The sequence below is a fragment of the Rhipicephalus microplus genome, chromosome 6 (genome assembly GCF_043290135.1).
Source record: "Rhipicephalus microplus isolate Deutch F79 chromosome 6, USDA_Rmic, whole genome shotgun sequence".
In the NCBI taxonomy this organism is placed as follows: Eukaryota; Metazoa; Arthropoda; class Arachnida; order Ixodida; family Ixodidae; genus Rhipicephalus; species Rhipicephalus microplus.
In genome coordinates this window covers 65,643,990-65,660,636 of record NC_134705.1, presented here as the reverse complement: position 1 = coordinate 65,660,636, position 16,647 = coordinate 65,643,990, and the positions used below count along the sequence as shown (strand labels likewise).

At 57.8% G+C, this 16,647-nt stretch overlaps 1 protein-coding gene and 1 pseudogene across 1 annotated transcript; both read left to right on the top strand.

Moving 5' to 3' along the window:
* The first annotated feature begins 5,246 nt into the window (after window positions 1-5,246).
* LOC142765875 (uncharacterized) lies at window positions 5,247-6,517 on the top strand. Its single transcript, XM_075867680.1, has one exon. It carries the CDS (start codon window positions 5,591-5,593, stop codon window positions 6,515-6,517), a length of 927 nt encoding a protein of 308 aa, XP_075723795.1. The 5' UTR covers window positions 5,247-5,590.
* Window positions 6,518-7,052: 535 nt separating this feature from the next.
* Window positions 7,053-7,232, top strand: LOC142766385 (U2 spliceosomal RNA; annotated as a pseudogene).
* Window positions 7,233-16,647: the final 9,415 nt, after the last annotated feature.

Here is a 16,647-nt window from a genome sequence, read left to right as displayed (position 1 = left end):
CCTGCGGGGGTGAGTTCGACAATAAATTCAATGACAGAAAGAGTGTTCGAATTTACCAAGGATATCTAGGTAAACGGCGTGGGTGCGGCGAGTGTCCGAGACGGTGGCGTCAAGCCGCCCCGGCTGACGCGGTATTCGCGTGCGGGGAGTGCGCTAGCTGTGTTTACACTTACGATTGCTGTGGGAAAATAAATGTTTCTGTGGAAATTTCATAATTGGAGGCCCCCCCCCTTTTTTTTGGTTATGTTTACACGTACATACTCAAGTTTTTATTTTTTTAAACATCCCTACTCATATTAATAAAACTATTGAGTAATTTATTATTACTGTTTCGGAGGAAAGCTAGAAGTGTGTATACGATGTGTATGTATGAGTGTAGAAGTGTGTATGTATGTGCCAAGCTAATTCCGCTTTTCCAATTCACCCGTTTCGGAACGAAAAATAAAACAGCCTCTAGAAATGGTTGTTGGTGTTTCTGTTTACAGTTGCAGTGACAAACGAAGGCATTTTTATTTCACATCTTCACGCGACGTCTTAACCTGAAGACGCGTGCTCTCGCCACGTCTATGCATCTACACTATTCCCCATCACAAATTAAAATCGCAAAGAACGCCACAGGACCCACCCCGCACACACCTGCTGTACGGTGGAGCGGCAAAGCCCCGATGTGCTTTTTCTATGTCCACTGACCTGGGTCCCAGCTTCTGCCAGCGGTGGCTGTAATTCGTTGCCACGCGGTCAGCTACCTCGCTGGCGCCCTCAGCCATCACCTTGATAACGATATGATGATATGTGGGGTATGACATCCCAAAACCACCATATGATTATGAGAGACGCCGTAATGGAGGGCTCCGGAAATTTCGACCACCTGGGGTTCTTTAACGTGCACCCTAATCTGACCACAGGGAAATGCAGCTGCCGCGGCCGGGTTTCGATCCCACAACCTGCGGGTCAGAAGCCGAGTACCTTACAGCCACTAGACCACCACGACGGACATCGCCTTGTTGATCACACACTACATTTCTGAACACCATCTCATACCAGCTCATCCACCGTTGGCTCTCGTTAATTACAACAAACATCCTCGCACGCTCACCTCAATGGAATTGCCAGTTGCTGGAAGTTCCAAGAAAATTGCGCACTAGACGTACGGACGCACCACGCACGTACCTGAGGCGCCGTGGAAACCAGGACACGTGAGATCACGCCCCGGGCGCGCTTTGCTGTGCTTTGCCTCTGTACCCACTCATCACTCCTCACAGCTTCACTAAGCCGAGTATGTAGAAGTCGAAGAAGCAGAACAACAAACCGGCCAATCCCTCACAGTGGGTGTGAGCCACAAGTGAAGGTCAACAAAAACAAGCAACCCCAGCGAGCGCTGTGACGAAGCTATCGTAATGGGGCGAAATAATCCACGAATATGGCTGCACGTTGACGCACGGTCGCATTTGTGCAACCACCCGTCTCCCGAAGACCGTCTGTCGCGAGTCTTCTCGCACCTTACCCAGCGGAATTCGACAAAAAGCGCAGGCGAGTACTTCTCCACTGATTGCCGCGACCACTTGACGACCGCCTTCTTGCCGCCTCATGTCCGTCTGGCACGATCGACGGAGCGCCGCACCAGCGCCTCGTACACGCCACTATAGCACTCCTACCCCTCGGAATCAGCAAAACTTGGACAAGCGTTTTCGACCACGACAGGCAGAGCCTGCCGGCCCGTTGAACGCTTGAACGACATCGCAGCGGCATGTCGCACACTCACGTTCCGTCACCCTCTGCCACATGACCCTTCATTCACCGGCTTCACAACGCACGCGGTAGACGTTTCGCACGCATTCCCGGGTCTGCCTTTTACGGCAGGACCTTCGTCGACCTCGGTGCGGTGTTCCGCCACGTCGGAACTTGCAAGGCATACGTTGAGCGCGCTGAAGCAGCCAAAGGCAACACCTTTTTGCCGATGATTGTGGGCGTCGTTGCAGAGGCGTTGCTTGGGCAGCCAGCGTAGAAGCCATGGTGGATGGGTGACGTAGTCACATTTTGCACAGTCATTTTTTTTTCTTTTTTCCTTCCAGGCTTTGGTGCTCGAGTTGGACATGTACACTATGCATCAGTTTTTAAAACAAGTGCTGTAGCATCCCTCGCGACATGCCTGATAATGTTCGCCGGCAAGCATTTGGTGTGACGTCATGGTTACATTCGAGAGTACGCATGCAAGCAAGCACGCGTGGCTTTGACCTCTGGGAAAAAGAAGGTTTCAGTTTTGACATGTTTGTAAGCGAAACAAGAAACTTCAAGCGGACTAGGGATAAAAGCAATGCCGTGAAGCCAGCGCCGCCGCTGTCGGTGCACAATGCTGGTTGTGCATGGGTGGACGTCGGAATTGCTTTGCTACTGTTTGCCTGGCTTTTGGCCAGGACTAAGTACGAGGTGTGAAAGAATGGATTTTAATTAAGTGCTAATGAATTGCATCGCTTCTCGGCCTTTTGGCTAAGATCAAAGTGTATCGCTTCTCGGCCTTTTGGCTAAGATCAAAGTGTAGTCGTGTGGCTTGACCGCCCTGCACTTTTGATCTTCGTGGAAGCAACCGGAACCCGCCCGGTTACAGCGGCGTCTTTCTCCCTTCCCTCACCCAGCCCTATCCACGGCTACCACTGCTCTTGGGTGTCTGCTGCCTGCTGTTGCTGCCCGGATCGCATTGCTGCCTGCCTGCCTGGTGTTCCGCTGCCATCACCGCCCGGTCCTGCTCGCCTGGTTTCGGTGCTCGCTCCGCTGCCTGCTGCCTGGGTCCGCTCTCCTCCTCGCCGCCTGCCCAGCGGCGCTCGCTCGCCGCTGGCCTCGCCGCCCGCTCCGCTGCTTGGTCCCGCCCGCTGCCTGCTCGCCGCCTGCCCGCTCGCCGCCTGCCCAGCGGCGCTTGCTCGCCGCTACCGCCCGGGGCCGCCTGCATGCCCCCTGCTCCCGCCTTCTGCTCCGACGCCTCGCCAGCTATGTGGTCGCCCTGCTGGCCTCCCTGCCGCTTCTCCCGGAGACTCTCCCTGACCAGCGGTGGTCGCCGCGTCCCATGAGGCCGTCCTGACCTTCTGGCCGTCCCGCCTAGCGGGGCCGCTGGAACATGGCCTCCGGGGGCAACTCTGCTCCCGACGACAGCGAGGACGATGGCGACCCTCCCGTCCAGGAGCGCCAGCCTGAGCGTGAGGGTACCACCCTCACGCTCTTCTTTCCACTCCCGGCGACGTTTCTATGCTGCGAGGAGGGCTGCGCGACCGCCTACAACCCAGAAGTGTGGACGTCGCGCCGCCAGTCGCTGCAGCGGCACCTCGAGGGGGAGCATGGCGTGCGGATAACCCGGACGGTATACCACTGTACCATTTGCGGCGCTACGCTGGGGAAACGGCCGACAACGCACGGCTGCTTGGTGAACCTACCAGCTGCTGCCCCTCCCCCCCCTCACCGGCACCAGTGCCCGACCTGCTCGAGCTCCTTGACGTCTAAGAAGGGGCTCTACAACCATGAGCAACGGCACCGGAGGGAGGAGGCACTCTTGGCCCGGCAAAACACTATCGCCGGTCCACCACCACCAGCCGCTGTGGCCGGTCCTTCAGGAGAGTCCTGCCGTGCAGGGGACACCAGGACGCCACCTCATCAGCCTCCACCTGGACCGGCTACACCCCCACATCCCCCTCTTTTGTCGGCGGTTTCACCCACGCAGGCTGAAGGCGAGCTGACAGCGGACCAATGCCCCCCTGCCCCAAGCACCGTGACCGGGCCTCCCTCACAGAAGGTCACATCTGCTCCTATGGATGGAGATGGGGCTCTGGGGGAGCTTCCACTCGGAGCGACGCCCGACTCTGCGGACGACGACGGCACGGAGAGCGCGCCTGTACACCAGGCGGACAATGCGGGTGACGACCAGCCGGGTGATGACTCCAACCAGGCAGTACCGGCAGGCGATGACGTCAGTTCCTCGGAGGAGTACGCCAGCCCAGCTGTGGACGACACCGAGGAGCCAGCTAACCAGCAGATGGGGCGCGTCGTCGAGTTGTCGGCGCCTACCGAGCAGGCGACGACACTCGCAAACAACTTTGGCAAAGCGGGGCGAGAACCCGCCGAACCGACAGCGCCCCATGGCGACGTCACCGGCAGCAACTACGGTACACAGGACGAGGCAGCTGACACCCTGGGGCCCGAGAGCGCCTGGTTCCTGGCGGAGGTGACGGCAGAGCTACGTGACCTTGGCCGGAGCCCTGTGTCGGAGGAGCAATGGGCGCGGTTCGAGCCCATCCTGGACCGCGCCGAGGCAGCCATCGTTGACCATCTTCGGCTGCCCTGTCGGGGCTCACGCCAAACACCACCTCGGCGTGAGATAAACCCCGACAATGCTTCTCTCATACAGGGACTTTACAGGAGAAACCGGCGACGGGCCGTCCGCCTCAATGCAGAAGGCCCGTCCGAGCTCTGCCCCATCAACCCAGGCACCCTTCAAGGCCACTTCACTGAACTCTGTGCCCCGGTAGCCGTGGACACTACGCTCCTCAGGTCACGAGCCCCCACAACAGAGGAGATGGACACGTGCCCCTTCCTGCCAGACGAAGTCGCAGCCAAGCTCCGAAGGTGCGAAAGCACAGCTCCTGGGGAGGACCGTCTGACCTACCACCACTGGAGGCAGGTGGATCCTGACGGGTGGTTCCTGGCGGCGGTGTTCAACATCTGTCTCTTACACCGCCGCACACCCCAAAGCTGGAAATCATCGAGGACGATCCTGATCTACAAGAAGGGCGACCGCGAGGATCCTACAAACTGGCGACCCATTGCCCTTGGTCGGACAATCGCCAAACTGTATGCCGGGTGTCTTACTACCCGGCTGCAGCGGTGGTTGGGCGACCATGCGGTCTTGTCCAGGTGTCAGAAGGGCTTCCTGCCGTACGATGGGGTGTTTGAACACAACTTCGTGCTGCAGGGACGCCTGGATGACGCCAGGACAAAAGGTGGGGAGCTGTGCGTAGGTTTCCTCGACTACGCCAATGCCTTTGGCTCGGTCGCCCATCAGGCCCTCGTTGAGGCTGTCCGCGGCGCCGGCGCAGGGGAGACCTTCGCGGAGATCGTGGAGGAGCTCTACCGCGCCAACACCACCTGCGTCGTGGCAGCAGCTGGCACCACGGAGCCTATCCCCATCAGAGCTGGCCTGAGGCAGGGATGTCCACTGATCGGCCTGCTATTCAACTTGGTGGTGGATCCAGTCGTCAGGGCAGTGCAGGGAGGCGATAAGCAGCACAACATCCTTGCTTACGCCGATGATCTGACTCTGCTCGCTGCGGACCCCACCACCTTGCAGCGCCGTCTCAATGTCGTGACAACCCTCTCGGACCGGCTGGGACTGCGACTCAAGCCCGCCAAGTGCCGCACCCTCCACCTATCCGGGCGCTATCCGGTGGGAACACGGCCTACCACTTTCACCGTTGGAGGCGTCCCGGTTCCGGCACTGGCGGACTACGAGGGGCACCGTTTCCTGGGGCGACCTGTGGGCTTTCGGGTGCTCCCGGACCAAACGACCGTCGACGAGGCCATCCACCTGGGCAGGAAGCTACTCTCCTCAATGCTCACCCCGTGGCAGAGGCTGGATGCGATTAAAACTTTTTTATATCCAGCCCTGAACTTCGCCATGCGGGTGGGCCTCGCCAGCAAGGGAGAGTGGCAGCGTCTGGATGACGAGCTCCGCCCCCTCATCAAGAAGACCCTGTACATTCCGGCCAGGGCATCTAACGACTACGTGTACGGGAGGGCACGGGCCGGCACTGCAGGGATCCCTTTGGCGGCGGAGCTGAGTGACATCTGCCGGGTGGACGGGGCCTTCAAGCTCCTGACGTCGACGGACTCGGAGGTTCGGGAGCGGGCAAGGGAGGCGCTGCACCAGGTGGTCTCCAGGCGGCTCCGACGCGATGCTGACGATGAGGACATCGAGGCCTACCTCTCGGGCGACACGGAAGGCGACTTCAGACAGACCCCAACGCAACTTCAGTCTGTCTGGACGGAGGCCCGCAAAGCCTCCCGTCGCCTAACTGTCGCCTGGGAGCTACAAGACCAGGGCGCCCGCATCACCTGCGGGGAGGCCACGGTGTCCGCGCGGAACCGGAACAAGCTGGTGAAAACTCTCCGGGCCATCCTCAGCCAGAACCGGGACCGTTCCCTCGAGGCGAGGCCAAACCAGGGCAAGGCGATGGCGTGTGTAGCGGCGGACCCCGCTAACTCCCACTTCATGCGGACCGGCCGCTACACCAGGTTCAAGGAGTGGCGCTTCATTCATCGAGCCCGGCTTAATCTCCTCCCCCTCAACGGCACACGTACCTGGGTACCAGCAGCATATAAACGGTGCCGACGCTGCGGGTACAGGGAGGAGACGCTGCCGCACGTACTCTGCCATTGTATGCGGCAGAGCCGGGCAATGACGGAGCGCCACAACGCCATCGTCGCACGTATCAAGAAGGCTGCCCTGGGAAGGTTCACCGTCATCGTGGAGAACTAACAGGTCGGACTTCCCGGCCTGTGACCTGACCTGGTCCTGGCACGCGGCGAGGAAGCCTTGATCCTGGACGTCTGCTGCCCTTTTGACAACAGACTGCAGGCGTTCCAGGAAGCCCGGAGGCTTAAGGAGGAGAAGTACGCCCCCTTACAGCGACATCTCCTCCGACGGTTCCAGCGCGTCTCCATCGAAGCCATCGTCGTCGGCTGCCTGGGGTCGTGGGATCCGGCGAACGATCGTGTCACGCGCAGACTCTGTTCTAAGAACTATCTGCGAACAATGAAACGCTTGTGCATCAGTGACACGATCGCGGCTTCCACGGACATCTACCGCCGCCACATTGGAGTGCAGTGACATTGTATATAGCCAAAGTTTTTAGAGTTGCGATTTTTTCATGTTTTTAGACTTATACACCTCTACAGTTTTACCGTTTTTAACCTATTTGTATTAACAGTTTTTAACCCTTTCGTTACCAGATTTTAACTTATACTCTTATACCATGTTTTCTATTTGAGTTTTTTCTAACCATTATGATGTTATTGTGTATGTAATACTGAATAAAAAGTCTGTTCTTATCAGCTTAATATCTGATACGGATCCTATTTGGATTCAAGATATTAAACTTATTTTTGCAATGCGGCGGAGTGCTTGAAGCTTGCTTCACCTCCGCCACGGGTTGGCCCGGTATTGCACTACCTCCGGGATCGGCCCACTCACCCCTGCGGGGGTGAGTTCGACAATAAATTCAATGACAGAAAGAGTGTTCGAATTTACCAAGGATATCTAGGTAAACGGCGTGGGTGCGGCGAGTGTCCGAGACGGTGGCGTCACGCCGCCCCGGCTGACGCGGTATTCGCGTGCTGGGAGTGCGCTAGCTGTGTTTACACTTACGATTGCTGTGGGAAAATAAATGTTTCTGTGGAAATTTCATAATTGGAGGCCCCCCCCCCCCCTTTTTTTTGGTTATGTTCACACGTACATACTCAAGTTTTTATTTTTTTTAAACATCCCTACTCATATTAATAAAACTATTGAGTAATTTATTATTACTGTTTCGGAGGAAAGCTAGAAGTGTGTATACGATGTGTATGTATGAGTGTAGAAGTGTCTATGTATGTGCCAAGCTAATTCCGCTTTTCTAATTCACCCGTTTCGGAACGAAAAATAAAACAGCCTCTAGAAATGGTTGTTGGTGTTTCTGTTTACAGTTGCAGTGACAAACGAAGGCATTTTTATTTCACATCTTCACGCGACGTCTTAACCTGAAGACGCGTGCTCTCGCCACGTCTATGCATCTACACTATTCCCCATCACAAATTAAAATCGCAAAGAACGCAACAGGACCCACCCCGCACACACCTGCTGTACGGTGAAGCGGCAAAGCCCCGAAGCCCCGATGTGCTTTTTCTATGTCCACTGACCTGGGTCCCAGCTTCTGCCAGCGGTGGCTGTATTTCGTTGCCACGCGGTCAGCTACCTCGCTGGCGCCCTCAGCCATCACCTTGATGACGATATGATGATATGTGGGGTATGACGTCCCAAAACCACCATATGATTATGAGAGACGCCGTAATGGAGGGCTCCGGAAATTTCGACCACCTGGGGTTCTTTAACGTGCACCCTAATCTGACCACAGGGAAATGCAGCCGCCGCGGCCGGGTTTCGATCCCACAACCTGCGGGTCAGCAGCCGAGTACCTTACAGCCACTAGACCACCACGACGGACATCGCCTTGTTGATCACACACTACATTTCTGAACACCATCTCATACCAGCTCATCCACCGTTGGCTCTCGTTAATTACAATAAACATCCTCGCACGCTCACCTCAATGGAATTGCCAGTTGCTGGAAGTTCCAAGAAAATTGCGCACTAGACGCACGGACGCACCACGCACGTACCTGAAGCGCCGTGGAAACCAGGACACGTGAGATCACGCCCCGGGCGCGCTTTGCTGTGCTTTGCCTCCTTACCCACTCATCACTCCTCACAGCTTCACTAAGCCGAGTATGTAGAAGTCGAAGAAGCAGAACAACAAACCGGCCAATCCCTCACAGTGGGTGTGAGCCACAAGTGAAGGTCAACAAAAACAAGCAACCCAGCGAGCACTGTGACGAAGCTATCGTAATGGGGCGAAATAATCCACGAATATGGCTGCACGTTGACGCACGGTCGCATTTGTGCAACCACCCGTCTCCCGAAGACCGTCTGTCGCGAGTCTTCTCGCACCTTACCCAGCGGAATTCGACGAAAAGCGCAGGCGAGTACTTCTCCGCTGATTTCCGCGACCACTTGACGACCGCCTTCTTGCCGCCTCATGTCCGTCTGGCACGATCGACAGAGCGCCGCACCAGCGCCTCGTACACGCCACTATAGCACTCCTACCCCTCGGAATCAGCAAAACTTTGACAAGCGTTTTCAACCACGACAGGCAGAGCCTGCCGGCCCGTTGAACGCTTGAACGACATCGCAGCGGCATGTCGCACACTCACGTTCCGTCACCCTCTGCCACATGACCCTTCATTCACCGGCTTCACAACGCACGCGGTAGACGTTTCGCACGCATTCCCGGGTCTGCCTTTTACGGCAGGACCTTCGTCGACCTCGGTGCGGTGTTCCGCCACGTCGGAACTTGCAAGGCATACGTTGAGCGCGCTGAAGCAGCCAAAGGCAACACCTTTTTGCCGATGATTGTGGGCGTCGTTGCAGAGGCGTTGCTTGGGCAGCCAGCGTAGAAGCCATGTTGGATGGGTGACGTAGTCACATTTTGCACAGTCATTTTTTTTTCTTTTTTCCTTCCAGGCTTTGGTGCTCGAGTTGGACATGTACACTATGCATCAGTTTTTAAAACAAGTGCTGTAGCATCCCTCGCGACATGCCTGATAATGTTCGCCGGCAAGCATTTGGTTTGACGTCATGGTTACATTCGAGAGTACGCATGCAAGCAAGCATGCGTGGCTTTGACCTCTGGGAAAAAGAAGGTTTCAGTTTTAACATGTTTGTAAGCGAAACAAGAAACTTCAAGCGGACTAGGGATAAAAGCAATGCCGTGAAGCCAGCGCCGCCGCTGTCGGTGCACAATGCTGGTTGTGCATGGGTGGACGTCGGAATTGCTTTGCTACTGTTTGCCTGGCTTTTGGCCAGGACTAAGTACGAGGTGTGAAAAAATGGATTTTAATTAAGTGCTAATGAATTGCATCGCTTCTCGGCCTTTTGGCTAGACCAATTGTCGAGCTAGCCGTTTCTTAGCGCCCCCGCGCGAGACCCAGGGTCACGTCCCGCCGACGTCGACCCCGGGGTTCAAGTCTCCAAAGTCAGCTTCCGCGGCACCGTTGCCCGCACATGCGACCACCGCCTCGGGCTTCGGACCTCCCTGTCCGACGCCTACCCATCTCATGCCTGGTGAAGCAAGGCCCGCGGTCTACGCCTGCCGTCCCGGAGTCCTGCTGCAACCCACCCGGCGCCTCCTGTATCCGCGCGGCACCCGCCTCGGCTGAGCCCAGTCCTACCAGTGTGCAGCTAGCCTGCACGATACCAGTCCTACCAGCCACGCCTTCCTGGCAGCCAGCGGCAACGCGCACCAGAATGGCGTCGACGTCCGACCTCCCGGTGAGGGAGAATTGCTTCATGTTCACGGCGCCCGATGGCGATGTTTCGATAGATGATCTAATCGATGCCCTAGAACTAGTGTCTGGGGATTATAGTGTATTTGTTCTACAGCACATGGGCGGGGCTAGGTTCCTCGTCTGCACGCGTAACGCCAGTCAGGCGACAAGGTTAATGGTGGCGGAAGGCTTCCGTGTTAACGACGAAAACGTACCGGTTGAGGCCGTAGGGCCGCCGGTCACGTACGTGAATGCCTACCGGTACCCCGCCTACTTGTCAGACGAGGTACTGAGCAATGCCCTAGCTCAGTATGGCAAAGTGAGGGGCATATCGTTTGCCACTGTGGCCACTCGCCAAAACAAGCTCAACGGTGTTAGGGTCATTAAGATAGAGATGGGCAAACCGGTGCCAAACTTCGCGACCATCGCAGGGCACCGCGTAATGTTCGAGTATCGCAACATCAGGCGAGTTTGCGCACGATGCGGCGAAGTGGGCCACATGGCGACGGCATGCTCCGCTCCTTTTTGCAAACGGTGCGGAACTTTTGGCCATGACACCGAGGGCTGTACTAGCGAATGTAAGCGTTGTGGGGGTCACCACGGGACGAGGGAGTGTTTCAGAAGGCGATCTTACGCGTCGGCCGCCAGCGGTTTCCCCTCGACTTCCGACCACGCCTCTAACCTAGCCCCACCTAGTGGCTCTTTATCGCCCCGATCAGAAAAGCCACAATCGCGGCTTCAGGTGCTTGCGCCTAAGTCCAAGCCCAGCACGGCAACGAGGGAGCGAAGCGAGGACACCACAAACACAGACTCGTCTACTACCAGCAGCGAGGCGGATTCACCTGCCAGCGAGAGAGAGAAGAGTGAGACGAGCGAGGAGGTTACCGCCGCGCCTTCCGAAACAGAGGCCAGCTTCTCGGATACTGCTTCCGCGCAGTCCGCCCCCCCTTCTCCGCTGGCACCCCGGTCGGACCAGGTGGTCCTCGCAATTTCGTCACCTGTAAAAAAGGCGCCTGCCGATGACGTCACTGAACAGGGAAGGGCCCCCTCCTCCATCCCGCCAACGCCGGCCAACGTGCTAGCGCTAGTCACCTCCGAAGACCTGGAGGCCCATCCCCGAGACCCCGCTCAGGACGAACTGCCCATCAAGAGCAAAGGGTACTACGTGCTACCTGAGGATGGCGAGCGCAAGAACCCCACCCCGACTTGTCCCTCCCCTGCCCCAACGGCACGGTTAAGCCGGAAGTCTGATGCGACGACGGGCCAGTCGCCCCACGGCCTCGAGCAGCGGTCACGCTCGCGCTCGCGAAGACGCCCTGGCGACGACAAGCGCGACGTAGACGAGAGGACCGCTAGCAAGGACGCCCGGCAGCGCAGATCAAAACTGGTTGGCCAAAGCAGTGACAGTAACGCTCCGCCCCACGCGAAGTCCCAGAAGCTTGAGCAAGGGGGTGTGGGCAAACGGGAGCCGCCGCCCAAGTCCTGAGAAGGCTACGCGAAGAACGAAGCGGCGCGCCTGTCCCGAGGGCTTCGCCGCCTTCCGCTCTCCCGCCTCGCCTCAACTCCGCTCGCCCACTCCCCTCGCCCTTCGTTGTCCCACTCTCGCCTGGCTGGGCCCTCCCCCCCATGGTGCAGCATCCTCCTCGCTCCTCCTCGCCCGCGCTCCGCTGATGCTTAGCCCGCCTGGTTATCTCGCCCTTCAGCATTCCTTCTCGCCACAAGCGACACACCGCGCTCCAACTGACGGATCATGGCCACACTGCGGTTCGCCACATTAAACATTCGCGGCTTTCGCGACAGGAATAAACAGACCGCTGTAGTGACGTTCGCCCGAACTAAGGGCATCGACCTCCTCTTTCTGCAGGAGACCAACTTCCGCTCCCCGCTTGATGTTTCCTTATTCAGGCGCAACTGCCAAGTTGACGGCTTTTTTTCTTTAACATCCGCGAGGGCTTGCGGCGTTGGTGTCGTGTTCGTCACGGACAGGTTCCGGCGAAAGTCGCATTGTGTTTTTGGAGCGAATGGGCGCACGCTTGTGCTCGACGTTTTCGTCGACGGGTCCAAGGTGCGCTTCGTTAATGTTTATGCGCCGGTGACCAGATCAGAAACTAACACCTACTTTAAGGAGCTGCACGACTATCTGGTGGAGCCCGTTCCCCACGTGGTTCTCGGGGACTTCAACTGCGTTGTGGACTCCACAAGAGACGTCCGAGGCCCGGGTCAAGGCGGCTCAACCTACCACGCCAAAGAGCTGGTGAAGATCCTCCGACACCTGCGGCTCACGGACGCGTGGGTTCACCTGCACGGAAACGAGTTCGCCCCCACCCGAACCTCGCGGACAACGGCCAGCAGGCTTGACCGAGCCTACGTCCCCGAGCGCCTCGTCGGCTCTCTTGCGTCGTGCGAAGTCCTCACCCTTCCCGACGGGCTGGCGGACAGAACCGACCACCTCCCATTGGTTACAACGGTGAGGGGGACGCCCGGCCCTCATCCAAGAAACGAAGCTTGGCGCCTCGACCCTGCGCTCATAAAAGACCGCACGAGCGCCCTCAAATTATCCGCGTTCCTGGAGGAGACGATTGAGGCATCCCCCTGTACCAGCCCCGCGGAATGGGACGACTTGAAGGCGAGATGGAGAGCGTTCCTGCAAGAAGAAGGCAGCGTGAGGAAGAAGCGCATCACAAAAGAGATGAACGAGCTACTCCGCCGGATGCGGATTGTACAGAGCGCAGACCACCTCACGACTTGTACACGCGACTATCTCCACTCGCTTCAAGTTCAGCACGATCGCCTCTTCCGGGAAATCGCGCGCAACGCACGTGAATCCCGAGTCACTGCGGGGGACGCGCCAGACCTGGACATGAATGAGGTGCGAGGTACCGGTTTCCTTCGAATCTCAGAGGTGCAAAGGCCTGACGGCAGCCTGATCACTGACCCCACCGAGATCGAAGCGGAGTTCCACAACTACTTCGAGGCCTTTTTTCATGAGCCGGACCCTTGTGGCCCTCTCCCGGAGGCGGCTGTCATGGCCAGTCTGTGTTTGCGCCTGCCCCGACTCGCCGAAGATGAGGGCACAGTTCTGTGCGGCGCAGCAACGGAAGAGGAACTTCGCGCTGCCATCCGAGCCATGCCGCCTAACTCGGCTCCAGGCACTGATGGCCTGACAGCAGGCTTTTACGCGACTTTCTTGGAAGTTTTGCGAGCACCGCTGCTGGCCATGGTCAACCTGGTCTTCCAGAAGCACGTGAAACCAGATTCATTCAGCGAAGGGCGCATCACCCTCATTCTCAAGGACGGCGCATCCCCGCGCGAACTGTCGTCATGGCGCCCGATCTCTCTACTCAATGTAGACTATAAGATCGTGGCGTCCATATTGAACACGAGGCTGAGGACCTTCTTGCCGGACTTGATAGCTCCCCACCAAGCCTGCGCCGTGCCTGGCCGGTCAATGTTTGCCAACCTCACCGCCACCAGAGATGTCTTTGAATACGCGACCCAGAAAAGAGTCACGGGTGCCTTCCTGTCCCTCGACCAAGCCAAGGCGTTCGACAGGGTGAGGCACACGTACCTCTTTGAAGTGCTCTGTCAGTTCGGGCTCCCGCAGGAGTTCGTGGCTGCCATCGAGCTTCTGTACACCAACCTGCGTAGTTGCGTTGCGGTGAACGGCACGACCACTGCTTTCTTCCGGTACACCAGAGGCATTAGGCAAGGGTGCCCCTTAGGCCCAACCCTGTTTGTCCTCTCTATAGAGCCTCTGCTCACAACTCTGGCTAGCGACGAACGCATTCGAGGCCTGCCAATGACCGGTACCGAAGAGATTAGAGTCCTGGCGTTTGCCGACGACATATCCCTGTTCCTCAAGGACGCACGAAGTCTCGACTGCTTCCGCAGCGTATTTGAACTATACGCTAAGGTGTCAGGAGCCCAACTGAACGAGAGAAAGAGCCGAGCACTGCTCTTCGGTCCGTTTCCTACTGAAGCAATAGGCGACATAGAACCGGTCAGCACGGTTAAGGTCCTCGGCGTCTACTTTTCCCGAGAAGGCGTCGACGCTTCCGCATGGACGAGGGTCATCGACAGGGCGGCACAGCTCACCGAGCGCGCAGCACTGCTTAACCTGACCCTGCGTGAAAAGGCCGTCGCAATCAAGACAAGCGTTCTTGCATTGGCCTCATACGTCAGCAGGGTGACAGTGATGCCGGCGCGGGTGGCCACTCGACTCGGCGTGTTAGCCAATGACCTGCTATGGGGCAGGACACCACCCCCCCGTCAAACGAGCCCTTCTTCAGTTGGAAGTTAAAGAGGGGGGGCTGGGCCTCCCGCATGCACTCACCTTGAGCAAACTGCTCGCTTTGAAGACGGCACGCAAGGTGGCGCAAGCTAACAACTATGTCCGGAGGGGCCTGCTGTTCTATTGGAGCGGCCCGTCTAACAGTTGGCTGGATGCCGGTCGCCAATCCGGCCCGCACGCTGAATCGCCCTCGCCCTTTTACAGGGTAGCTGCAGCGACGGCACGCATGCTGCGCAAGGAAGCGCCGAATTGCGACCCTGACGCAGAGCAGCCGGCCCGAATTATTGAGGCACTCACGGCAAGCCAGCTCAGCGACGAGGACCGGCAACGAGCGGAGCAAGCTAGGCGCGACCTTTCTCTGCTCCATAGCCTGCTACCCTGTGAAATCCAGGATTTTCTCTGGAAGAGAGCGTGGGAGGTCCTCCCCACTAGGCACCGCTTGAAGAGGCTAGGCATAGTGCCCGATGACCGCTGCCCAAACTGTCGGGGGCCAGAAACTCAAAGGCACGCTCTGTTGGAATGTTCGGCCGCACGCCCTGTCTGGCGCATGGTAGCGCATTGCTTTGGGATTCGCCCCCCACCATGCCATAAGCGGAACAAGGGAGCGTTTGCGAGACTCGTGACCGCGTGCACTCTCTTCGTGGTGTGGCAACGTCGCTCGCTCGCGGAAGCGCGGAGACAGCCAGTTCGGGCGGCCCCTCCTGCCGTTACGCGAATAAGAAGGTTGCTGTGGGAGCTTCTCTCGCGCGAACTCGAAGCCAGTGGAGAGGAGATGTTCCTGCGCCGCTGGCACACGAAGTTCTTCTTCTTGAGGGAAGGCAAGTTGGTCGCTCCAATTCTACATTACTAACCGTTCTCGGTTTCCTGGGAGTCGACCAACTTAGGATCGATACATGTTCAGTTAAAACTAAGGTGACCCCCCCTCGCCCCTCTCCCCAGATACACCACTGTAGCGCCTGTTCTCATGAAGCAATTTGAACTCTGGTGAAACGAGTTTTTTTCGACACTGTGTTGTGCCGCTGGCCTTGCCTGTTGACACCAAGGGCTCGTTGGTAATTGTATATATGCATATAGCGCCACATGGTTTTGTATATATCTTTCTCTCATTCTTTGTTAAAGCATAGGTGCATATGCCGCGTGCCCTCCCATTAATATTTATTTCTGTGCATGTAAATAAGACTCTAATTATGTATATACAACGCGACCTGCATATTCTTTTGTAAATTATAGTAGCTGAAACGTGCTTGTCCTTCTTTTCCTGATTAGTTTAACTTTATGGTTGTAAATATGTTTATAGATAACGCGCTCTTTTGTATTTGATTGTGTAAGCGTACAATTGTATATATTCAATGTGCCCCCCGCTTGTTTATTTTCTAAAACGTACATCAATGTACCTGTCGCTTCAGTTTGAATTTCAATAAACTTCTCTTTGTGTAGTTCTCTTTGTCTACCGCCGCAACCGCGCGTCGACGGTTGCGGCGGTAGAGCCGCTGTATGTCGACCGCGTTCGTTGGGTCGGGCTGGCGGCGTTGGCGACCAGGACGCACCGGTGGGAGACGCACCGCCTCGACAGCCAAGGCGACGGCCCGCGTCCATGCTTCCTCGCATTGGGCCCATGACTCATCGGTGGGCGGGTCCCGCAGCAAGGAGCGGAGCAGGCGTGCCTGGTCCTCGAGGAGGCGCGTGTGGTCCGGTGGCATCCGGAGGGTCGCGGGGTCGGACTCGGGCTGCTCCTGTACGTCGTCGGGATCCGCCGCTGCCTCGTCCACGGACGGGGGTGGCGACGGGGAGGAGGCCGAAGACACCGGGGACCCGGGCAGAACGACCGGGGACGACCCGGCATCGAGCGGCGGCGAAGACACCGCGACGTCGTAGGAGATGGTGTGGTCGTCGTCGAGTAGAAACGCGGCGTCGCCAACAGGCGAAGCCGCCGACGAGCCGCGCGGGGCAGGAAATGCGCCAATGGACGACGACGAGGGCCCAAAGTCGTACGGTACCAGGACTTGCCTGGCGGACGACGGGGGTCTCTGTGGCGACGCAGGATCCGGCGACCGTGTTGACCCGAGAACGGGCGAGGCCACGGAAACGCCGGCAGGCGTCGGGACCCCTATGTACGGCGTAGGCGAAGACGTGCCTCCGGCGTCACGCAATGGCTGCTCGGAGGGGGCCGGGCTTGCGGCAGGAGATGGTGCCGGTGAACCGGGGACGGAGGCCGAGCCCACGGACGTCGACGAACC

Bases quoted from the DNA above. Each gene is read 5' to 3' on its own strand.
- LOC142765875 (XM_075867680.1), top strand. From the start codon at position 5,591: ATGCTCACCCCGTGGCAGAGGCTGGATGCGATTAAAACTTTTTTATAT.